General features: G+C 36.4%; 4 protein-coding genes and 2 long non-coding RNA genes across 9 annotated transcripts; 3 read left to right on the forward strand and 3 right to left on the reverse strand.

Moving 5' to 3' along the window:
* Positions 1-328: 328 nt before the first annotated feature.
* Bap55 (Brahma associated protein 55kD) lies at positions 329-3,204 on the reverse strand. Its single transcript, XM_011145130.3, has 7 exons — positions 3,131-3,204; positions 2,674-2,792; positions 2,126-2,472; positions 1,725-2,054; positions 1,394-1,645; positions 1,113-1,310; positions 329-1,031 (listed from the first exon to the last, which is right to left on the reverse strand). The coding sequence occupies exons 3-7, from the start codon at positions 2,450-2,452 to the stop codon at positions 816-818; spliced, it is 1,323 nt and encodes a 440-aa protein (XP_011143432.1). The 5' UTR covers positions 2,453-2,472; positions 2,674-2,792; positions 3,131-3,204; the 3' UTR covers positions 329-815.
* Positions 3,205-3,502: 298 nt separating this feature from the next.
* On the forward strand, positions 3,503-4,518 carry LOC105185542 (DNA-directed RNA polymerases I, II, and III subunit RPABC2). 3 transcript variants are annotated; one of them, XM_025301380.1, is made up of 4 exons: positions 3,503-3,557; positions 3,902-3,944; positions 4,025-4,177; positions 4,253-4,518. In XM_025301380.1, exons 1-4 carry the CDS (start codon positions 3,518-3,520, stop codon positions 4,461-4,463), a joined length of 447 nt encoding a protein of 148 aa, XP_025157165.1. In that variant the 5' UTR covers positions 3,503-3,517; the 3' UTR covers positions 4,464-4,518. The 3 variants fall into 3 exon arrangements, with proteins under 3 accessions (XP_025157165.1, XP_011143434.1, XP_011143433.1); XM_011145131.3 differs by having other exon boundaries at positions 3,553-3,650; XM_011145132.3 differs by lacking the exon at positions 3,902-3,944 and having other exon boundaries at positions 3,516-3,650.
* Positions 4,519-5,016: 498 nt separating this feature from the next.
* On the forward strand, positions 5,017-5,618 carry LOC105185557 (uncharacterized). Its single transcript, XR_003113340.1, has 3 exons — positions 5,017-5,160; positions 5,262-5,406; positions 5,469-5,618. It is a non-coding gene; the product is annotated as an uncharacterized LOC105185557 (long non-coding RNA).
* Positions 5,619-6,910: 1,292 nt separating this feature from the next.
* LOC105185543 (UPF0472 protein C16orf72 homolog) lies at positions 6,911-10,766 on the forward strand. Of its 2 annotated transcripts, XM_011145134.3 has the most exons (6): positions 6,911-7,103; positions 7,409-7,480; positions 8,513-8,684; positions 8,842-8,987; positions 9,152-9,312; positions 9,939-10,764. In XM_011145134.3, exons 1-5 carry the CDS (start codon positions 6,911-6,913, stop codon positions 9,292-9,294), a joined length of 726 nt encoding a protein of 241 aa, XP_011143436.1. In that variant the 3' UTR covers positions 9,295-9,312; positions 9,939-10,764. The 2 variants fall into 2 exon arrangements, with proteins under 2 accessions (XP_011143436.1, XP_011143435.1); XM_011145133.3 differs by having other exon boundaries at positions 9,152-10,766.
* On the reverse strand, positions 8,636-9,145 carry LOC112589170 (uncharacterized). The gene is made up of 3 exons (XR_003113335.1): positions 9,076-9,145; positions 8,814-8,992; positions 8,636-8,706 (listed from the first exon to the last, which is right to left on the reverse strand). It is a non-coding gene; the product is annotated as an uncharacterized LOC112589170 (long non-coding RNA).
* Positions 10,767-13,752: 2,986 nt separating the features above from the next.
* Positions 13,753-24,148, reverse strand: Sans (SAM_USH1G_HARP domain-containing protein Sans). Its single transcript, XM_011145135.3, has 7 exons — positions 23,723-24,148; positions 21,198-21,341; positions 17,441-17,713; positions 16,643-16,910; positions 16,166-16,474; positions 15,398-15,599; positions 13,753-15,286 (listed from the first exon to the last, which is right to left on the reverse strand). Exons 1-7 carry the CDS (start codon positions 23,743-23,745, stop codon positions 15,039-15,041), a joined length of 1,467 nt encoding a protein of 488 aa, XP_011143437.1. The 5' UTR covers positions 23,746-24,148; the 3' UTR covers positions 13,753-15,038.
* Between the last annotated feature and the right edge of the window lie 86 nt (positions 24,149-24,234).

A 24,234-nucleotide genomic window follows, 5' to 3' on the forward strand; every position in this document is an offset into this window, starting at 1 on the left:
ACACTGCCTCATTGGCAGGGTATTAATTGAAGCAATTAAAGAGACAAGTAGTCTCCTTTGTACTTTCATGTTTGACTTATTTATTGCTTCGGCGCATACATAGATACATCTATGCGTAGATACATCTATCCCTAGCTAGAAAATTATACCTTGTAGATGAACTTTGTTCTATCTTATTCTTATAGGACACTTGCTACAGTAGTAGGACATGATGGGACATGGTTTCACGGGATACAATGCACATAATACTATCGACAATGAAGTCGAGAGGATGTGCAAGTGCAAGTGCAAAATATGTGTAACGAAGGAAGAAACAATGGAACACAGATTTACTTTTAGGACACAGCCTGTCACGGTAAGTTTTTATAAAAAGATCTCATTTATAATCTACAAAATTTTATGTATCTTATGGTATAATATAACGTTTCGATGATAAGGGAAGATAAATTTTGTCATTTCACTTGCCTGTGAGTTTCACAGATTCATAATTTCGAGCAATGAGATTGGCTAGTGATTAATTTTGCTTATAAATAAAATGTAATTATTCGCGTATATGTATAGAATGTGCATATAATTCCATAACATCAGAAGTGTATTCGTTCATCATACAACGTTATAAAAAGTCCTTTCATCTTAAAAAGTGATTTGTATCACGTGCCTTATACGTTATAATATATATCAAATAATGCACAATATATCGCGCAGGACGTAGATACTCATATTTTAAAAATTGTATTGACTTCATGTGCGACATTTGTACAAACACTGACGCTAAGATGACTTGAGGATAGAAATATATAATGAACTACTGTGGTTTAAGGACATTTTCTCTCTACTTGACTTTTCCCACTTTCCTCATATTCTTGGCTAGAAATCCACATTTGTTGGAAGGTACCAATCGATGCCAATATCGAACCACCTATCCAAGCTCCGAATCTTCTTTCCGCGCAACCATTCGCACTGATTAATTTCAGACGCATACTAGTAGGTATTCTCACAGACAGATCTCTATTTAAACGTTCCGGGAAGCCCTGCAAATATATAACGTTCCATTGGCACAGAATGGCATAAAAAGACAATTGTCCAATAAATCTTTTATGTTAGAATTATACCTGAATAAACGAATTGCCACCGGTGACGACGACACTCGCATAAAGTGATGGTCGCATGTCAACATCGCACATACCAACACTGGTAGCGACAATGTGTCCCACACCTAGCATGGTATTGCCAACCATGCCACCGCGCATTTGTACCATACTAGGATCAAATAATGCTTCTGGTATCCGAAATCTCTCACTTCCAAAATCCTTGAAATATATTTTCTTCTTATTTAACTTTTTCTAAATTTAACTTTTTAAAGAGCTACAGAGACATTATTCCAAATACATACTTGATGATATCCAGTTGGAAACTCATATTGGACTGCTGGAATTGTAGAAACTATTTTCTCATCATATGGAGTCTCTGATACTTGAAGAACTGTAGCTTGAAAATCTTGGATTACTTTTTTCACCATATAATTATGCCAAGACTTAGTAACTTCAGGTATACCTTTCTTCTTAACCCACCGTGGTTTATCATGATCCTTAACTACTTCTTTACTACCCACCATATAAGGAGGTGATAAATCAATATCATTATCCTGCAATTATTCAAAGTCAGTTTTAGAAATATTTTAATGATTGTAGATAAATTCATACTTTATGCAAGAGTATATATACCTGCAAAAACTGTCTACATTGCATACTTATATAATCTCCACCAAGAGGAGACTTAACAATGGCTTGAGTCAATACAAATCCATCTTGCACAGGTACTGCAGATGTATGTGTGGCACCACTGTCAACAACTATACCAGTGGATCTGCCATTTGCAAATGCAGCCAAAACCGCATTTTTTACAATGAAAAAAGCTGGTACATTATATTTCTCAAACATTAATTCAGTCAATTTCTCCCTTTTGCTGCGTATATTCCAAGGTGACTCAGAAAACAATACAGGATGATACTCAGCATCAGACTGAATTACTTTTGAATATGTATAATCTAAGACCTAAGAAATGCATATATAATGACTCTCAGTATGAAAGATATGCTTAAAATAAATTATTACTTATTTGTTACCTTTTCAAAATGGTCCCAATCCTCAATCATACCATCTTTCATATAACTTGCAATTTCCATGTTTCTTCTTGGAACGTGAAGAATTGTGGTATCGATATAATATTTGGTCCCACTCTGAGTAATATTGCTGTCAGGTTTTTTATCATCAATATCCATAGGTTCTGCTTTGCTGGCTGTATTGTTGCCATCTTCTCCTATACCTACAACAGCTGGAATCTCTGCCTTTGGTGTATCCTCTTGAGCATATCCTACTCTTAAAGAGTGATGGCCTAAGTCAAAGACCAATGCTCCTATTTCATCTCCACCATATAGCATACCTCCAGACATCTTGAGAAACTTTGGAGTATCTTCAAGAGTAACATTTATGCTGAGTGATTATTGTGCAATATTGAGTATTTCTGTGATATTTATGTTTTAATGATTCTTTATCATCAATAGTAATCAACATTGACAGTATGATGATGTACTCATAATAGATACAATAAACTAGTAAAAATATATTTATATAAATGTATTTTTATACATACCAACATATTCATAAAACTTACCGTAACGTCTCTACAAAAGATAACTTAATAAAATGGCAAGGATATGTATCTACTTGACGGCTACATGAACATTTATTTTTGTGACTCACACGATACACGCTATGACCATAACCCTAAATCTGGAAAAGACGCTTTCATAGCAAATTTAATCATTTGCACTTGTGCGCACTAAGTGCACAATAAAGCTTGTTCACATTCCAAAGCTTGTTCCATTCTTATATTTAAGATCATCTTAAATACATACTCAAAAACTTCTTAGACGATAAGACGATCCGTACAAATATTACGGATCTTATTGTACTGGCTAAGAAACATTTAAAAATATATTTAAGACGATTTTAAATATAAAAACGGACTGTATGAATAAGCCTTAATGCACTAGTGCAAGCCTTCGAATTCGTTAGCTCAAATGCGTAGCAACATAAACACAAGCGCAAAAGATTTAACAGAGAGGAACCTGAAAGCGGCTAAAGCCAGCGGCACACGGTGCTTGTTTTCGTGCTAGATTGCTTGCTGGATGAAATTACTGCGTTCTGATCGGTGCATTTCCATCCATCTTCGGAAATGCACTAATCAGAACGCAGTATTTTCATCCAGCAAGCAATCCAGCACGAAAACAAGCACCGTGTGCCGCTGGCTTTACACAGTTGATCTGGTCTTTGCTTCTGCATCGCTGCACTGGTGCGATAAGTTAAAGTGAGATGAATATATACTTGTCTCACTCGAACTTATTGCACTAGTGCAGCGGTGCAGAGGAAAAGAACAGACCTACAGTTTTCGGCGACACCGACTTTCCGCACTGGGAAAGAGCGCCATCTGCATCCATTTTGAGAGGGGAACTACGATGTTACACCTGGCTAAGGCTAAATTACGTCGTAAGTTCAGTAAGTGAAAAACATAAGCATTCTTAGGCTTTTATTTGATAAATTTTTCTCTGATAAATAAATAATGGCTGATGAAGATTTTGACGGAGATGAGTAAGTAATATAGTTCGCTATTTCGCTATTTCGCTATTATAACTGCTGCTACGTTTCCTTAAATTTGTATTCTATTTCCTCTTTTTCATTAACCTTTTTCGGATACATCTCTGCGGACAGCAGCCCAAGTATTATAACAAAATTGTAAACAGAAACAATATCAACAATAATAATAATATAATAATAAAGTCAATTTTTATACAAATTTTAATAGTTTTGTTGTTATAATTATTGTTTCTTTTAATTTACAGTTAAAATATTCGAGTGCTGTCCACAGATATCCGTTCGTAAGAGGTTAAAAGCAATAGAAAACATTAAATGTCTAAAGAATGCAAGAAATAATATGATTTCATGCAATTGACGATCTTTTGTAGCGTTGCGGATGACTTCGATGATGTAGATGACGAGGATAACATTGAGTTGGAACCTCAGGAAGATGAGGGTGAGAATATCGAATTATTGAATCCTACTGAAGCTACCAGTGGTATGGAAAGATCAACTAGAATAACTACAAGATATATGACAAAGTATATATATGTAACTTCTCTATAATATGAAAGTACAAAGAATATTAGAGATACAATAAAGAATTTTTATTGCAGATATGAAAGGGCTAGAGTTTTAGGAACAAGAGCACTACAGATAGCCATGTGTGCTCCTGTAATGGTAGAACTGGAAGGAGAAACAGATCCATTACAAATTGCCATGAAAGAATTGAAGCAAAGGAAAATTCCCATAGTTATACGCCGCTACCTGCCTGACAACAGCTATGAAGATTGGGGCATTGATGAATTAATTATAATAGATCATTAATCTTAGTGTGTACTTTATAATTTAATATATATTTTGAATAAAGTTCCTTTATATATGTTATCTATTATATATATATATATATATATATATATAAGTATACAATTCTGTATACTTGATATACTTGATAAGTCAGTCTTTGATGAATCAGCTAGGATATTAATCATGAATCTTTTCCTCTAGCATGAACTTGTGAACTTGAAAAGTGAACATTCCTATATGCTTTTACATTAAAAAGTTCTCACTCTTAACGAGTTGACGCTTGAGGAAAAGATTCATGATTAATACCCAGATATTTCAAATAGTACTCAATGTTTAATAGGACATTTTCTTCGGTAACGTGACCGAACAAAAGCTAGATATATTTTTATCTCTGTCAATGAGAAATAAGTCTTCGACTACGATCAGCAGCTGGATTCTGTAACTCGTTATTGGAGTTAACGACACTTTCGTTATTGTTGCGCAGCTTTTGTATACCGTAGAAAAGCTGCGCAACGATAACGAAAGTGTCGTTAACTCCAATAACGAGTTAAAGAATCGTGCCGCAGAGAGGAGCGGCCAACACGGCGTTTTCGACGACACCGACTTTTCCGCACTAGAGTCCCTATAGTAAGAGTCTGGCCAATGTTCTAATTGAATACAAAATGGCTACTACACCTGTACTGCATCCACTGTAATCTCGGTTTTTACGCGTGCACATGTAAGTGATAACATAACATCATTTCATCTTGGAAAAAACTTCCAACACAATAAGAGGACTATATATAAAAATATTTATAAAAATATTTTAAAAATGACTAGTTGTTGCATACCGGGATGCAGAAATAGAAGCGAAAATGGCTTCTATATGAAACGTTTTTCAATAAGTAAAAAACAAAAAATTATATAGTTGAAACAAATTGGAAGAGAAAACTGGAAACCGAAACAATATTCAGCAATTTGTGAGGTAAGCATGTAATTATATCAAATAATAAACAAAACATGTTTCTCATCTAATTGTATTTGTAGGTTCATTTTACTAAAGAAATGTAGGAAAAACCGCGACAGGATGGTTCCAAAAAATTAAGAGCACAAGCAGTGCCAAGTTTTCCTCATACAAAAGTAATGTCGGAATCTTTCGATGGAAAAATAAAGAAGTTAAAATATAATAAAAACAACGATGAGAATAATTAAATTATTATTAATAAATATTATTATTAAAATGTTATCGCGTAAAAACATTATTTTTTGTTAACGATACGACGTTTAATTATTTCTTAGAAATGAATTATGTAATTGTACATTATTTGCCTTATATTAAGCAAAGCAATTATAACATTATATTTCCTTATTGAAAAAATGAAAGATATTGAATGTACTGCATTAAAAATATGTCACAATTTATCCCACGAAATTAAAATTCGTTTCATTAATTTTAAAATAAGAAAAAGTTGTCACATTGGAAAATTAGAAAAACCTGTTTTTAATAATAAAACCATGACTATGCAACTTATATAATATAAAAATTTAATAATAAAAAAATTGTAAAAATGTATTTTAATTTTCCTTTTCCTGTTACTGCTATTCAAATATCCCGCATACTTTGCTATCACTAATTGGTGGTGCCATTTCGTATCCAGCCAATCAAAAATTGGACCATATTGGCCAGACTCTTACTATAGGGACTCTAGTGCGGAAAGTCGGTGTCGCAGGAAATGTCGTGTTGGCCGCTCTCAGGTTTCTCTCTGCCCAGACTCATGACTCGAATGTTACATATTTATCGATTAGAAAAATGTCGCAATCTCCCTGCATACGAATTACGACATCGTGTCTGCAGATGGCGCGAGAGCAGAATTTCATCCGTATATTGGTTACCCTGAGACACATGTATATTGGTCACCCTGAGACTACGTATCTAGACTTGATTTTCGCAGCGATCTTCCATTTCGCTTCTTGTGCGTGATAAATGTACAGATATTGAGGGACGATTTGATATTCCCATAGTGGCGTAATTGATATGGCCGCGACTTAACTTGCAGACGGCTGCTCGCAGTGTTCGTCGTGTTACGAAAAGTTGCGAAGCAAGACCGTGAGTTGACATTTGCATTGTCTAGCTCGACGCTTTTGTACACTCCTTCAGCGTGTCGTTAGTGCTTTTGCTGATTGTTCGTCCGTTCGTTCGCTCACGGACGTTGCGGAATTCATTGCGGGCGTGCCGATCGGGCACGCTTGCGTGCGTGCGTGTGTGCGTGTGTCACGCGTGTGTCGTCGAGCAGCTAAGTGGGCGAGGCGTGTTCTCGTTCACGCTCAGTTACTGCACACGGTGAGAATTGTACACGTGCGCGCGCGTGTGTCCGTGCCTGTGGTACGCGCGCGTGTGTGTGTGTGTGTGTGTGTGCGTGTGTTTTGCGGTGGGAAGAGTGCGCTAGAGCGGAGTGAACGGCGGTGCGTCGATCGCACGATCGCCAACGATGACCGACGACCGGAGTGAGGACGATCCGATAATGGATCTCTGGTATAGTAGCTGGGAACAGCAATGTGCCGAATCGATCGAAGCCGAACCAGACTACGAGAGCCAGCTGCACAATGAGAAGGAAGTCTATTCGCAGCAGATGTGGGCGAGCTTCCAAACTACAGCGTCGGCCATCGCCCAGCTGTACAAAGGCGAGTCTACGTTCCTAGCGATATTACCGCGATGCCCTTTGCTCTCTTTTCGGAGTACATGAGAGCGCTTGTGGCCGCGACGGTGGCCATGCCGTGTCGCGCTGTTACCATCTCCCGTTGACATCCATCTTGTGCGACGTTACGAGAACGATCCGCGTCGTAACACGCATATCGTAACTCTCAACTCGCGATCTTTGTCTCTCGATCAATCGCATCTAGAAGGTTCGCTGTGTGTTCTTTGGCTATCGATTCGATCCGATTTGATCAGATTCGATCGTCTAATCTAACGTTTCGTTCTTTTACAGATCGCACGCTGGGTGTATCTTTGTGGGTACCGTTTCAAACTGCTGCTGGCACTGTCACGTCATTGTACAAAGGTGCATACTCCGTTTGTTCATTTCCGTCGTCACGAGTGTCCACTGAATAACCGTCCATCTATTCTTTACCCTCCTTCCCTATCTTATCGCGTTTCTTCAATGCTTATCTTTGTCTGCTTGTTCTCTTTTTCTTTTTATCATTCTTAAAATCTGAATGTCACATTAAGAACATTCTGTATATTGGTATGTTCTGTGATTGCATATATTTGTGATTGCAAACAAGTACTTGTAACAATTGATGGTCAGGGTCAAGTGTTAGTGGATGCTGATTGCAGTAAGAACACAATTAACATGCAATGAAAGACATAGAAAGTCATGTTAAAGAATTGAGGATTGCTAATTTATTGATTATGATTGATATTGATTATGACACAATATAAAAATTGTTAGATATTATGAAATATATGATTCCTTTTATTTTTGTCACTTGTTTATAAATTATTTATATCTTGTTTATGACAGTTAGATCTTGCATAATATTATTAGATATCAATTATAAAGTCATAATTAATACTGCAAAGCTGAGCAAATAACTTTTTAATATTTGACTGTGAGTAGTTTTTATGTGATTATTAGCTTATATATAGCATATGTCAAGGTTGATTGCCTTAAACTTGTTTGGCATAAAGAATTAAACATAAAATAATTAAATATGTTTGATATAAAAAAATTAAACTTGTTTGAGATAAAAATAATTCAAAATAATTATTGTGATAAGATGTGCCTATGTATATCAGATATTGGTCTAAGATCTGTGTTATTTGCATATATTTTTAAATAATGCTTGTGAAAATTTTTAAATCTATAATACAAGCATTTGCGTAATATGATCTTTGTTGCCTAATTTATCATCTATTTTTGGTTTATTTATAATGGTTTATTTGGGGAGATTTAGGTTTTGCTTAATAAAGATTGTATATATTTGCATATTTATGAACTTGCTAGTACCGGTGTGTGTGTATGTGTGCGCGCGCGCGCGTGTGCGTTATATATATATATATATATTTCATTAATTAAATTTTGTTAAAATAGATTCCATCGATAGCATGAGGCGTTGTAGCGATTTAGGAGTAGAAATGGGAAAGCAAAAACGCAGCAAAGAAATTCTCAATTGGGCGAGAAAAAAAAGACGTATGATACGTAGAGAAGATCTTCTTGCATACTTGGCTGGCAGACCACCGCCACCCCGACCACATTCGCACAGGTTTGTCTTGATTGCAATTCATCTGAAAGATATTACTATCTTATGCCTCAATAACAATAGTCACATTGCTATTATTTGTTATTAAATGAACAAGCAAGTAAATCAATATAGATCATGTTTTTATATAACCTGATGTAATTTGCGGGTGCTACTACAGAAGTTCACCTAAGCCGCGTATGATGGTGTGTGGCTCTCCTCCATCACAGAGCCCAACACCGAGTATGGTTGTCGCTTCAACACCAACATCAGGCAGCGACCCAGATCCCGAGTTACATACATTTAGAGAGGCCATTGCATTATCTGGTACGCTACTCAATGTCGAATTTAATGTTTAAATTTTCTATATATTTGAGTATTTCAAAATTAACCCATAATTGTAATATTTACTTACATAATTGATATCTATATTTAATATGTATCAAGTTCGGACAGAACAAATTCTGAAGAATGTTAAATGTTTTTTTCAGGTTCACCGATGTCTCGACGTAGTGGACGACAAGCTGAACTGTCGGCCTTTATTAACAACGAACTCGCTCGGAATCATAAACGGCCTGCTTCGCACGATGTGGATATGGGATCCCCCACGCACAAACGTATGCGTTTCATGTAACGGCGCGCGACATATAAGGTAGTTATACTCCCTTGATCCCTGTTAATTAATTGATCAATTCGTAACTAAATAGTTCAGCTCCCCTATATAGTTCCCAGTTACGTGTAATTGTTTGAGGAAAACGGTAGTGGTTCACACTGCCAGATAAGCACGTTCGTATGTGTCTCTGTTACCTTCTACTGCCGATTTTAATTTACATGCCATTTAAAAATGATTCAAGTATATCATACTTATGTGTTTCATGGATTATAGGTTACAGTCGTCGCTTAACTGATTCATTTCACGGGAGTTTTTATATTAACAAGATGATGAGGTACGCTAAAACTTCGAATTTCTGATTGTTCTTTAATTTCTCACGATAATGGTTTCATGAAAAAGAAGTTTAAAAGTGCAATTGTGCAACTGTGTATCGTTATCAGTGCATATAGAGCTACCCAAATGAGAGCGCACGAACGTGTCTTAATGCTGTTCAAAGTGCCCACATACGATGATTGGTCTTATTTCATGTGCAAGAGTTTGTATACGAGACTGTCATTTTGTCGATTTATAAATCAATTTGCGAAGAACTAGCCAGACATATAATATCAATCTGAAATATTAAGTCTTTGTATGAACAAGATTGATAAGTATATCGAAATTTGTAGCAGCTGGTAGACATCCTGGTATTTATCAATCATTATCGTCGGCCTGCTACATCACATATGGATGAAATTCTTGATAGATCAAACGAAAATTTTTTTTTCACTATAAACTGATGGCAATTTCTGTCAAATAGGGACAGGGAGAGAAAGAGACAGAGAAGATACGATTGTATTATATCCGTTCGTATATTCCAAGAATTGTTTAGGTCGCTGAATATAATATTGTTGTTATTATATCATGAGCATAGGCAATTAATTTTTTGAGTGCTTTTTGGCGAAATAATACGAAGTAATACGTCGACATTAAAACATTTTATATTATTTGCATCGTTGGTACCTGTGAAGACGAATCAATTATATTATTCGCAATGCTCTCTTAAAATTTATTATAGTAAGAAAGATTTTACACAAGAATATTCTCCGATATAATTTCCATGTTTGTCAAAGCACTTGATCAACCAAAAATATGTTTTTAAAAATATAAAACTGTTTATATGAGTCGGTGGGCCAGGTGCATTGAGAAACGAGGAGTTTATGTTAAAAAAACTTTTTATAAGGTATTTAATGTTGTAATAATTTTTAGAAAGAAATTTTTAACAATAAAGTTTAGTATTGCGAATAGATACATTGATTCATTTCGTAGATACAACGAAAAAAATGGAAATATTAACATATTGGAATATGTCAATAGAATTAAGAATAGTGCAGTGATAAGATTTGTTCGATTTTGATCGCACTCTAAACTTTATTTGTGAAATATTAGAATTGATTTTTGGTTTTCTAAATTCTTGTTAAAATATATCTTATTGTATAGTATATCATCGAGCTACTATCTTTTTTGTATAATATCTATTTAATTATAATTAATTATATTGTTTATGTTACTTGTTTGTACATCCTGTTTTATTTCATATTTCAATATTCAACACTTTTATTTTATCGTACATATTACATTCAAATTGACAAGTCGTCTGAGTTCTCTACTTTCATTTTGTGTAGCCAGAATTTTATGCCATTAGGTATAATTAGAAGATACCGAGATCGAACGTTTCATCTATCAAACATCTGAATAATACTAGTTAAGTGTTACGAGGTATAATTGAAAATTTTCCTAAATATACCTCGTTGCGAATTGTGACGAAGTTGAAAAAAAAAACTAAATTGTGTAATATGAAATTTCAGTTGTGTAAGAAATTATTGTTTTCTAAGAGTTTCTAGAAAATTTAACATTGACATGGTGACGAATAAGCGACGAGACAATGTAATACAGTATAATCCTGTTTTTGTTGATGGACTAGTAGAAAGAGATAAATTATCAAACAAGTGTCAAGTTTTACATCTCGAACAAAGTCTACGTCGATGGTCTATAATAAAAAATGAATTTGTTTTGTTACATCTTTTGGCAGTGTATTTGGCAGTGTCGGAGTAATTTGTTTGCTGTATTATCTCAACTATCTGTCTTATTGAACGTAGGCTTTGTCAAGTAGATGTGATAAAGATTGCAATATATATACATATATATATGTGTGTATATATATATATATATGTATATACAAATACACGTTGGTATATGTATATATATGTTTATATATGTATATATACATGCGTATATATACGTATACATACATGCTCATGTACTTACATACATATATACACACATATATATATATATATATATATATACATAATACAGTGTATTTTATAAAGAAATTGTGTTTAACGATTTGTATCAGTGAGTGAGACGCCGCCCTATCTTAAGATGATGATTGTGAATGTACATTATTTCTAGCTAGTACGCCTCATGCTGCTTCTATTTGAATTTGGAAGACGATTAATTGCGAATAACAAATTGACAAGGCTGTTAAAAGTTGTTATGAGTGTTCATGACGAAATTGCAAGTCGTTACGTACTATGTACGCCTAACTGTGTAACTCCGTCATCTGTTGGACAAGAAAGTTCGCTTAGTCGTCCTTTGAAAATCACGTAGAAGCGCAATATACATTTCTATTCGTTTCCTCGCGAGATAGCTCGCGCGGTATTCATGATAGAAGCAAAGATTGTTGTTCAGTTGTAAATATAGCGTATGCTAATAATGGCAAAAAGATAACCATAGATATATCGCTAATATTATTATCACTACTGATATTGACTACTATGCGATAGCTTTAACAATATTTATCGATGCGATCGGCAGTTAATGAAATCCCAAGGACTTAATCATTGACTTCTGTTTCTTTGAATGATAAGATCGGCGGCGACGCAGGCGAGAGAGTCTTGCACCAGTGAAAAAAAAAGCAACATGCAACAACCGTGGAGAATTTATTTTTCACGAGTGAACCGTTTAGATGTCTACCGTACGCAGATCGAACACAGTCACGGAAGAAAGGTGTCTCTTTCACGCAAGAGTGAACGCGAGAGCCAAATCGAGTCGAGGCTGCTCGACAAATCTGTATGTTGCGCAATTATTCTCACAACACGTTTCTTCCTGACGCCCGTTCCAACTGTCGAAATCTCCTGTGTAAATGTTCTTTTCGTAATTACGATAGAAGAAAGTAATTCGTAACTCTTAGATATATCTCTTACGAAGATGCCATACTTAGGTACACTTTATCCGTAAGTGAGCGCACCAATCTCGGCGGTACGATGTCGAGATAACTCTACAGGCACCGACCTGCCACCGTTCCGTTTCATGTGTTCGTGGTATGTCTCCCGATTGCATAATCAAAACCTTGATCGTAAGATCGCCGGTGGCAATCGTTTAGTTCTTCTTTCGTTAGTGAGTGGCCGGCTCTCGAGTATGCATGCTGCCGTTTTACTGGTGTATGCGCGATTGGCATTTTCTTGGCTTGCATAATGGCCATCTGTGTGCGAGAGACGACACTTCGAGGTCAGCGAAAAGAATTTTCCCACACACGTGGAGCTTTCCCTTTCTCATGGGAGAATTATCTCGTCGGAAATCTGCGGTTACGAGATGTAGCATCATATGCCGCAGTATGCATCAAGCTAATTTGAAATTATCGTATATACAAATTTATTATTTATAATATGATACGTTTATACGACGTATATTTTTATCTTATTTATCTTTTCTTCCTTTTTTTTTTATATGCGATGAGATAATCTTTGCAAGCAGTGCTTTGGGATTATTCGCAGTGCAAACTATATAAGAAATCTTAAAATGTGTAATATATATTTTATATTTGTGTATATTGATTGCCTCGCAACTAGCGATCTTAATTTCAACGATTGATTCTTTGGTGGCTAACGATTTTACTTTAGTGGAATCTACCATTAAAATTGCGTTCGCAAAGATCGCAAGTTTTGAGATATCCTGCACAAAAAGACCTCGATCCGTGGTAATGCAATGTGTATTCCTTTATATTTATGTCGTATAGGAACGTATAGAAACATACTACGTTTGAGTAAGACGACATACTGAAAGATTTTATAAACGGTCGAAATCTCCCTTTATTTATTTTCTCCTTTCTGTTATTACCAGATTCATATCGCTGCAAATTGTGGTGCATTTCCGCGAGAATGAGTGTACCGTGACATGAGACTTGCACGAACATGACGCCTTGATCAGGCACGACGCGTTCATGGCAAGGCGTGAAATGGTGCTGTTACTTTCTTGCGAACATAAGAAGCTTGTATATTTTTGCGCCTCTTGTTTGTAAGATAATCATTTACAAATAAATCACGAGAAAAAAAAGAAGTTACGTGCAGAGGTGTTTTTTCTTTTCTACACTACATGCTTCCTTTCCTGTGCGAATAAAAATTATTCGGTATGCATATATACATATTTTATTGTCACGCATTTCTTTTGTACATTTTGCGTATAATTTCGTATAGTATAATATGCACTATACACACGATTTTATACAAAATCAATATTAGACATAATCTAATCTATATTGCAATTGCATCATCGGAATACGAAAAGTTACACGTCGTTTTATCGTTTTATCTGAAATGTATAGATAAAGTGGGAAATCAGAGAAAGAGAGAGAGAGAGAGAGAGAGAGAGAGAGAGAGAGAGAGAGAACTACAGATGAGTAAAATATCTCTACATACAAACATTCCTATTTAGCAGACAGCTGAAGTACCTATCTATACTTGAAAATGAGCCAAGGTCCAATATTCTATTGTTACAGTATCCCAGCAGCTAATTTTGACGGTTACGCCTCATAAATGATAATGAAATATGAATCCCGATTATCATGCGCAATATGAGACCTATCGGTGATATCCAATAATTACTTCGCACGCGGTTTGATGTATCAATTAATGATAACGTGTATGATTACATTACTCGAGTAAATGTGTGAATTTGGCATTTTTGAAATTCGTGTATAGTACAATAGTACGATGCGTAGACCTAATTGGAATGTAGCACGTTGAGCAGATGTCGGTCAACAGTAACATGCTTTTACAAACATAAACGCCTTATGTTTTATGGCAGTGTGTTGAAAGTTTGTCTGTTTTATTATGGCATATATACTATTTAATTATCTAATGTCATTAATCATAATTTTTTTCTAAGTTTCTTATTTTTCTTGCAATCTTTGTATCACTTGCGTAATTATGATCATAATTTACTGATTGTGTAATATTGATCAATTATAGTAATCTAGTAGAGATCATTTAAATATTTAGTATTCTATGATGGTAAATAGTAGGGAAATATAGTAGATAAATGGTAGGAAAATATACTAGTAGATCTACTATGAAAATTATAAGGCACAAAAGAATTCTGTTAAGAATATTATGATATGTAATAAGAACTGTGCAGATATATTTTTACATTTAAAATAGCACCATCACAATGTATAATTCATTATCCAACCTGCTCGAAGTTTATAATAATTGTAACAAATTTTCATATTTTTCATCCTTTTTTTTTTTTAATTTTACTGATCAATTTTTTGTAATTCGTATGAGAAAATTTCGGTTTTACGTTTGATGATTAAAATCTCTATATTTTCCTGTCTCTAATCTATATTTCCTGCACATATTATTAATAGTTATTTTGTCACATTTGTATGGATGAACGGATAATTTCGTCAATAGCTACTACAAAGCTATTATTATAGCACACTATTTTCACAATCTGCTATCTTTAATGACGCTTTCCGGTGCGCTCAGAGCTTTTTTCCGATTTGCAATCGCGTTGGTAAGCTTTCTCCTGGGACCGAGTGGAAGTTTGAGGGCTGCTATGTCGGTCTCGGTAAGCAGCATGAGAGCTTCCAGATCAATTTGCTCCGACTCCAAGACAGATTGTATTGACATCAGATTATTGGCAACTAAAAATCTTTGTAAGGGTGTCCATTCTTCGTCCGTCTCTTCGCCTTCTATATAACAGATATCAATTTGATATAGTACATTTTTAAATTAGTAAATTTTTAAATTTATAATATGTAATAATTTTCTTCAGTTTATCACACAATGCTTATTTAACTTACCTGAAAGCAAATCCTCGTCCCACAGGCTTTGTCTGCGTGCTAAACTACCGGCACTTCCTATACTGGTCTCCTCGTTATGTCCGTTAGGGCTAAACTTGTTGCTGTTTATGGATCCATTTGCGGAGCCATTCGTAGGAACGTTACCGTTTTGAAACTGAACGTCCGTCTGCGTGACCGGCAGATTGTCCAGCGTAGATGTTATCTGAAAACAAAAATTATGCGTCTCATGCAATGGCAATATTCAGAAAGAAATTAATTAGCTTATCTGCCGCTAATATTTTCTATCTACTCGTCTTTCACTGTAATTACGTCGTCGGTGCATACGATTGTCTCTGTTACGTGGTAATATGGCGCAATCGTTTAGGAGATCGTTAGTGTTTCCGCAACAATTCCCACAACTTGTTTCTTTGTTTCTCTATGGATTCATGACTCAATTGAGGCGGACGATAGCTCTTCTTGTGTTGCGGAGAAAATACACCAGCATAATATTAAAGCGTACTGATTTCTTACCAGTTGGATGTAGTTATTGCGCGCGTAGTCGTGCGGAACGCCTACATTTGCCAGTTTAAGTTTATCATTATAATGCATAAGAAGCGTGACATTAGAATAATTATAAAAACAAGAGACGATAGACTCGAGAAATAATATATACGAGACTCATAATTAAATTTCCGCCAGCTACAACTCGAGTTTATCATTTTCATCCAATTTATATAACTGATCGTTGCAAAACAAACTATTGTTTAAATTTTAAATATTAAGACTAACCGTCCTTCTGAAGGCCACCGACCCGAAACCAGGTCGATTGAAGATGCTTGCTGGTTCCTGAAGGAAAGTGGTGTCCTTCGTAACATTCAGATTCTCTTCCTCCCTGTCCTCTTCCTCCTCGTCGTATATCCTTTCACCTAAGAGGTCGGGCGTGCTCTGCGATTTACTCAGAGTGCCCCACACGTCGGAAATCTTGCCTCTTCTGCCCATGTGTTGAGGCTGAGTATCGTACGTGCCTACATACATAACTTCAGAGTCCCGTCGAACGCCGGTTAAACTTCGAATGGATTTTTTTCCATTTACTTCGACCTGCAATATAATAACGCGTATAATATATTATATAATATATTACTGATTTGCTTTTAACATGCAAATGTAACATTCTACTTTTAAAAGTTAATTCTGAATAATTCGAGATTTTTATATTTCATGAATCGTTGAATTATCTCTTTCTTGAAGCTTCTTTTCTTTTCTTACTTCTACGATCTTAAAGTCATTGATGGCTTTCTTTGCTAAAGCTTTCCGGCAAACTGTGCTGCCGTTTCTCTTTGTGGTGGTACCGACGATGTCGCTGAATGTCGGCGAAGGTTTCATTCGGCCTCTAAAGGTCAGTACTCCGAGCCTCTGGCCGTTCATCTCGTTCATTGTGTCCAAGTCAGATTTAGCACGATCCTTTATGAGTTTTTTTTGCTCCTTCTCTGCTCTCATCTCAGCCATCTTCTGCTTTTTCATGTATTCTTTCAATCTTAACAAACAGATATTTCTTCTATCAATATAAAAACTTTGACGTATTAGAAAAGAAATAATGAGAATCAAAAGAGAAAATAACATAAAAATAAAAAACTTTAGACACATTAATTAATAAATAAAGACTAGACAATCTTTACATTTATAAAAGTTAATGTTATAAAATTATATAACAATGTCTCTAATTCGATAATTCATTTGTGCATTCATCATAAGGAAGATATTTTGAAATAAAATTAGATAAATGGAGAGCAACCTAAGCTAGTTGAAAATTACTTTGAAAATTAATTCAGATTGGTAACTCTATAACGCTGATGAATCGTCATGTTTGTCTAAAAAAGTTCAATACATTACGATTCAATATAACAGAACAATTTGCTGGCTGTAGGAATGCAAAAAGAAGAATTGAAACCCTGTGCAATCATCTATGTTCTATCGTAGGAGCACGATTCTACTGTACGATCCGTGAAGCTCTGCGATATTATTCTCTCGCAGGCGATGCAAAAACAATTCGCATTCCAGCTACACCTCTTCTCCGCATCCTTCTCCGCCTTTTCCCGAAGCAGCCGGCTTTTCTTGCGATTGTTCAGTTCCTGATCGGCCTGAGCGAGATCCAAGAACTGCAGGATTCTCTCGCAGCCGTTGATTGCTGCGAGTTCCCTGGCAGAATGTCGATCGATGTCCAGCGACCAGATATTACATCCGAATTTCACTAAGAACTTCACGCAGAATTCATGGCCCCTCGCCGCTGCCAGATGTAGGCAAGTGTTGCCGAAATAATCGGTTTTGTCCGGATCGCCTCTATAATAAAACGATAACATTACATCAATACGAAGGACAGACAGACCGTTCAAATTTTATGAAAAAGGATGATAAAATCTCAAAGTTGTTGTGATAATAAACGTAACATAGATATAACTAGTATATAATATTAAGATAAGATTTCTCGCGTATTTAAAACGCATATTTGGAAACTAAGGTATTGAAGCAATTTACAAATAATTAATTATAATTCATTATTAAACCTGAAAAATTGGCGCCTTTGCAATGGCGCATTGATAAATCGCAATCGTACTATACTGCAACAATTGTACCGAATTAAACATAATTATTGAGAACCAATTAATCTGAATAGATACATAGCGGAACAGAGAAGTTGCATCTCGATTTTATTAAAGAATTGAGAAAGCCGCACATCTTTATCGTTTTAAATTATAGTCGCGTGGCGGGAATTATAGGATTCATTTTTCGGCGGCGGATGCGTCGTCTACACGGCGGTTTGTTTCCGCCGTTCCGCGGTCCGGTTCGCGCCGTTTCTCCATCAGAGCCGATTTTCCAAAGTTTTACCGAGCTTCAAGGCGCCTCCGTTCAGGTGAGATCTCGTCGTCCGTTCGTCTCGGTCGAATCACTCCGGCATAAAATGAAGCGGCCAGTTATCTTGCTCGTTGATACTAATAGATTAGTCGCGCACTTATCTTAAATCACGATTGTGCGACACAAGTCGCGGGGGGTTGCGACTTCTCAGTTGCAGCTAGGTCTATGTAGTTGTAACGGTCATTCCGCGTTTCGCTGTTCCGTTGGTTGATCTAAGAATTTGGCGGTCCTTTTTCGCAGAACTTTCGAGAAGGGAGGGTCGTTCCCGGGCTCACGGCGATTGTTTCTTGGTTTTAACCCCATTCAAAAGACGCGGCGGACGATGTCGATCGTCAATTATCTGGTATGTATGCAATCAGCTGTCTAACGATTGTAATACGTGTGTAGCGAGTATTAAACTTGTACCAGCAATTCGGGCAGGCGAAAACGATATCACGAAATCCGTTGTCCGCCATATTGGGGTCATTGCCGTTGCATTGATTATTTGTGATCAATATCGATATGTTCATTCGGAACATCTTCTCAAGTAGACGAGTGACAAGTGGAAGCGCATGTTGTTTATTTATTATGTAGTGCATTTATTATATACTGCACTGATTGCACCGCGGGGGGTACGCTTCGTCGGCCCACTATTTTGTCACGTATATACAGCTCATTGTCTTTCGTGCGCTCGACCGCGATTTCCGCTATTGTGCAGTCGATGGACACCTGTAATGCGTGTTTCCTGTTTCCAGCATATGTTGTCGATCGTAATATACGAAAGCAGAGTGAGGAACTTGGGGGACGGAGAGTGCTTGCAGGAACGAAGAATGTCGATGGGAGTTTGCATCGGAAACGTTTTTACTTTCAGTGTCTGTTCGACGTCGGTATAATTTCGGTAAATATGGATTTTCAATGTGGTAGACATGAAGATAATCCCCGTGATTATTTGCACTGAGACAAATAAAGTGGTTAACTATGTAAAATATGTTTTCGTGTACCGAAATTATCCATGATTGGTATAAAATTATATTTGATTCTTATCATGTATGCCAGAAATATGATTACCATCAATGGTAAATATCTGCAGATGTAATTATCCATCTAATTATCTTGTATGCAAAACGCTTGCTTGCATGATGGTTGGAGAAAGTTCTGTGAAGCATTGAGAGATACAACTTTTTTAATATTTTGCGGCATAAAAGGCAGCTAATTTGCATTGTGATTTATAAAGGCTATTGTTCTTGTAAAATATATTAATTAGAAGACCTAATAATTGCACAATTTGTGAGTATAATTGTCTGTTATGTAATCATTTAATTATGCATCTAATCATTTCAAACACTACATGAACTTGTGAATGATACAAAGTAATTATCAAGTTATAAATCATCATCAGATCATAATTATGATCAATATCTTTATAATTTTGTATTTGTATTTTGTAATAATTATTTTGTCTCATTTACAAGTTACTATATATTCTTCCTACAATGATTAGAGACATGCTCAGATAAGAGACAATTATACTGATGAATCTAATATATTTTATCTAATATAATTATCAGATCTTTTGTAATAATAATCAAGTTTATAAATAGTTACGAATACATTATAAATTATAGTTTTTTATAAAATTTGATTTATGAAATTTAATTATTTTATAAGAATATCTTTGTGTAGAAGGTCAAATTATCTGGACTAATTGATTTAATTAATTAAATAAGCTAATATAGTCCGCAACTAATTGCAATTTATTTCCAGATTGTGGTGGACTATCAGAAATTAATGCAGTTTTCAACGCTCTGTTGTGAAGATTTACAAATGTTCTACGGGTGTTCGTGATATGTCGCCGGAAACATCCTGAGAGACTCCCTGCATTTTGGAGCTGGCACGAGTGGAAGGTCCCCCGCATGTTCGGTGAGTGTAATTATCAGGCACCAGTGTAGTGGGGCTGTCGTGCTCATGGGGCACGACGACCTCGTGCCTGATGGGCAGCCGTGTCTCGTATGAGTGGTTAAAACGCAAAGTTACATTTGTCGCCGAATGCGCCAAATGCACCGAATCCGCAACTCGCAATGTAATTTCTCATTAATCCTGGCATAACTTAATATTATTTTTTACTTTTTGCTATTGGACATGCAATTCTTACATGATGACTTTCATGCGGTTTTATTGTGTTTTCAAAATTTCCTTTGTGTTTTGTGAGACGAATACATAATAGAAATTCTTAATATTTGGAAATTTATTATATCAAATTCTTATATCTATATTTATATATCTATATACATGTATATTTATATTTCTATATATATTTCTATATTTCTATATACATTTCTTATATAAAGATTCATATTTACACGATATATTCCTGTTATATGATTAAATGCTCGGGAACGCAATTTTGAAAAAAAAGTAATAAAAAATGTCCTCTTAAAATTCGTGTATAGAATTCATTGACGATTGAGTAATTAGTTAAATATTACATAAATGTAAATTAGTAATTCATTTGATTGTGATTTCCAAATAATAGCTACTATTATCTATTTATCCCATTGCGCATTCGGCTCGACAATAAGTCGTGATGACTAGATGTATTATTTGTGGTTCGGCAAGAATGTCTCATCGTATATCAGCCATCGTGTGCTATTGTAAGGTATAGTCGCGTGCGTTTATGGTTGCGGTGCACCCGCATTCACGGGGAGAACCCTCCTGACACGCGATTCACCGATTCTTTTCGTTCTTTCACAAAATAAAACGATCGATCCGCGCTACCGGCTGTGTAAGCGTGAAGACATGCTTCTTAATTATTACAAAGAAAGTTTTCGGATATTGAATGTAAGCGCCATTAACGCACGCAAGTATATAACACTTGCCGATCATTCACTTAGTCACGGCAAATGGAACAAAAGGAAATATTAGGCACGCATACCCTCTGGCGACCAGCAGTCTCAGGGCATCTATGTGACCTTCGAAGGCTGCCCATAATGTCGGGGTCATTCCTCCTTCGTCTCGCGCATTACAATCCTTTCTCGTAGCTTCCTTCAGAACGTCCAACGCGCCGTCTCGCGCGGCCCTTTGGCAAAGAGAAGCCTGTGCATTATACTATTCTTTGTTCGATCTGCTAGATGTTCTCGAGCAATTCTCGCAACTTGTTCCGATCGTCGCTAAAGATCGGAAGGATTCATTAAAAGTATCGAAGTGGATATAGACTTTAAATTACTTTTAATGAATTATGTTGGAAAGCAGATGTAGATAATAGTAGGAATCCGTGGATTTGTTGATACATGATTATTAGTGATAATTTTAATTATTAAGTAAAAAAGAATCTGTAGAATTTCAAAAAACTTATTTGGTTTGCACTAATTGTAATGTCATTGCATTTTACATTGCATGTGTTCTTTGTTGATAATTACATGCATAAATTATGATTTGATCAGACTATTACAATTGATGTTTAAGATGATATTATAGCACATTATTACACTGTTAAATGGACGATAACGTGAAGTTAATGAGTTTATACTTGAGAGCATCGTGGATATAGTCAAATTAAGTTAACGAGTTTACTCGAGACTATCCATCTCGAACAATTAAATTCAATTTTGTAACTTAAGGTTTTACATGCACAGGTACATATGTGTCTGGAGTACTTTCTATATACATATGTGATCTGTGTGTGTGTGTGTGGAATACTTTCTGTACATTATCTTAATACATGTGATATAGCATGCACAAGACTTTCAGAAAAATGCAACGTCTACAGCAAAATGCCTGAACATTCGTAAGTAAATTAGTACACTGAGCCTATAACGTACGTGCACTTAAGAGCGTGCTTAAAAGGCTTAAAAAGTATTTATGCTGTCGTAATGCTTGATTTATTCTTAACACTTGCACCGCCGTTAATAATGAAAGCATATTTTTGCTTATCCGAAGCACAGCGTTGCGAAAGCTGATCTGTTATTTTATTATACGACACATCACCGTGTGTCTTACGTTTCAATCGGATTGTTTTCTAATTACTCTCGCGTTTCTCGGAAGAGAATCGTGAACAGAAACCTCCGCGAAGTAGTTATATATGTATATAAATATCCACGCGTCACAATATCAGATTATTCTGTCGCTTGCGGATACGTTTTTCTCGCGCGACATGATATTTTAATTATAAGTTAAATTATATATACAACACGCGACACGAGCGATATTCGCGGTTTCTCTCCTTTTAATTAGGGAAATTGGAATGTGTTAAGGCAAATATGCGCACTTTGCGGTTACCGAGGCGAGACACAATGCGCGACTTTCGCGTCTCGCGTTCTGCGAAAAATAATTTTCGCGTGCCAACGTTCATTTCTGGTACGGGCGTTTTTCCGCTGCCTGGACGATATCGTCGAATAACAGCGTTAGCACGAGCTTGGAATTTCTCTACCGAGAAATGATCCGGTTAATAAATCCATACCGAATAAAACAAGAGCACGAGCCTCTTCTCTCATGTATAAATTCCGCACGCGCTTTGTTGAGATGCGCACGCCGTGCCGCAATTGAAACAGCCTGTGATCACGGTTATTCCGGGTTTATAGATAATTAGATATTTGGAAATTTTTTATCTCTTTATTTAATATACTTTATGTATCACTTCACGCGATCGCTATCGCCCTTTTTTACCTATCCGATGATACTAACGAGCGTGTTAAAGCATCATATGTCAATGATCGCGTGACGCTTAGTTTGCCCCAATTTATTTTAACAACTTGTTAATGTTTGTGCTTCAATTGTACAATGTCACTTTTTTTTTTTTAATATCTGTCGTTCGTGATTGTCTATGAACACGAGCAAAAGATCGTTATTGGCCCATCCCTAATAACTTAAACGAATAGTAGAACAGCTCAGTAAATCGTGTTAAATATTTTTGCGAATTGTATACCAGCAAGATCTTTTCAAATGTTGCATTATTCGAGCAAAATTGAATTTGTAATCGTGACGAAAACGCAGAGTCTTTTGTGTAATCGATTAATGATCGCGTTGTTCTATCGCGTTCATGTTTTTTGTGATACGATATGAGATGAAATATCGAGGAGCAGCGATGCGCATTAAAAAGGAAAATTCCGATTGTTCAGTTTGTGAATTTGATCCATGCTGGTGTTCGCGCGAATCTTCAGGTGTACTACCTCTTTAACCGCTATTCCCCTTGCACTATTGAATCGCTTCGCGCGATCGAGCGCGCAGTCGACTCGGAGATTTTTTCAATTCCAAGGCGAGTACCTCGCCCCACGACATTTCTCCGCTTTCCGGACCCCGGGACAAGTCCTACGTGCGAGCGTGCGTATAAAAACAAGAGCAAAGAAAATGATGTAGGGAGTCGCGCGTATACACGCGCACGCACACACATATGCACATGTGTACACACACACACGCATATATTCTCGCATACACGCACGTGACACATAAAAATCCACTCACTTGTGAAATCGCTCCGAAGACATCTTTCCGTGCGTCGTTCGCTCCTTCGCCGCTTGGTATCTGCTTTACCGAGACATCGTTCGTAACTTGGGAAACACTCGACGCGTTCCTCGCGCGAATCGAAACGCGAGAAAGATAGAATTGCGGTATCAAGTGGCGCGACGCGGAGACGAACCGCCTGCCGAGTTTAGCGTTCGGCAGTGCACTGCTCGAGCGAGCGGCAAGTTACACCTGGAACACCGGACTGTAGGTTCTCCTCTCTCTTTTTACTTCGATTATCCCTCCTATTCCGATAACTTCCTCCCGCTCTTGCTCCCGAAGACTCGCCACATGTCTGCGTTCTCGTTCGAACATGTATCCGCCACCTGGGGCCCGTTCTGCAGAACTGCGCGAATCAACTTGATCGGTCCGAATTCAAACCACGTGCGTGAACGCGTTAACTGACATTTTCTTTCTCTTTTTTAATATCATGTATTTCTCTGCTTCCGGGATTACACTCTCGCGGTAACTAT

The sequence above is a fragment of the Harpegnathos saltator genome, unplaced genomic scaffold (genome assembly GCF_003227715.2).
Source record: "Harpegnathos saltator strain DR-91 unplaced genomic scaffold, Hsal_v8.6 scaffold414, whole genome shotgun sequence".
Lineage (NCBI taxonomy): Eukaryota > Metazoa > Arthropoda > Insecta > Hymenoptera > Formicidae > Harpegnathos > Harpegnathos saltator.

What these genes read in the sequence shown, in the direction of transcription:
- Bap55 (XM_011145130.3), bottom strand. Translation starts at nt 2,452, where the DNA reads ATGTCTGGAGGTATGCTATATGGTGGAGATGAAATAGGAGCATTGGTC. An exon ending in ATTGGGACCATTTTGAAAAG is followed by an intron (nt 2,055 to 2,125) that starts GTAACAAATAAG and finishes TGCATTTCTTAG; the next exon opens with GTCTTAGATTATACATATTC. An exon ending in AATGTAGACAGTTTTTGCAG is followed by an intron (nt 1,646 to 1,724) that starts GTATATATACTC and finishes GAATAATTGCAG; the next exon opens with GATAATGATATTGATTTATC.
- LOC105185542 (XM_025301380.1), top strand. Translation starts at nt 3,518, where the DNA reads ATGTTACACCTGGCTAAGGCTAAATTACGTCGTAAGTTCA. An exon ending in CAGATATCCGTTCGTAAGAG is followed by an intron (nt 3,945 to 4,024) that starts GTTAAAAGCAAT and finishes GATCTTTTGTAG; the next exon opens with CGTTGCGGATGACTTCGATG. An exon ending in ACTACAAGATATATGACAAA is followed by an intron (nt 4,178 to 4,252) that starts GTATATATATGT and finishes TTTTTATTGCAG; the next exon opens with ATATGAAAGGGCTAGAGTTT.
- LOC105185543 (XM_011145133.3), top strand. Translation starts at nt 6,911, where the DNA reads ATGACCGACGACCGGAGTGAGGACGATCCGATAATGGATCTCTGGTAT. An exon ending in CATCGCCCAGCTGTACAAAG is followed by an intron (nt 7,104 to 7,408) that starts GCGAGTCTACGT and finishes GTTCTTTTACAG; the next exon opens with ATCGCACGCTGGGTGTATCT. An exon ending in AGAGGCCATTGCATTATCTG is followed by an intron (nt 8,988 to 9,151) that starts GTACGCTACTCA and finishes TGTTTTTTTCAG; the next exon opens with GTTCACCGATGTCTCGACGT.
- Sans (XM_011145135.3), bottom strand. Translation starts at nt 23,745, where the DNA reads ATGTCTTCGGAGCGATTTCACAA. An exon ending in GAGAAGGATGCGGAGAAGAG is followed by an intron (nt 16,911 to 17,440) that starts GTGTAGCTGGAA and finishes CTGTTTGTTAAG; the next exon opens with ATTGAAAGAATACATGAAAA. An exon ending in ATGACTTTAAGATCGTAGAA is followed by an intron (nt 16,475 to 16,642) that starts GTAAGAAAAGAA and finishes ATTATATTGCAG; the next exon opens with GTCGAAGTAAATGGAAAAAA.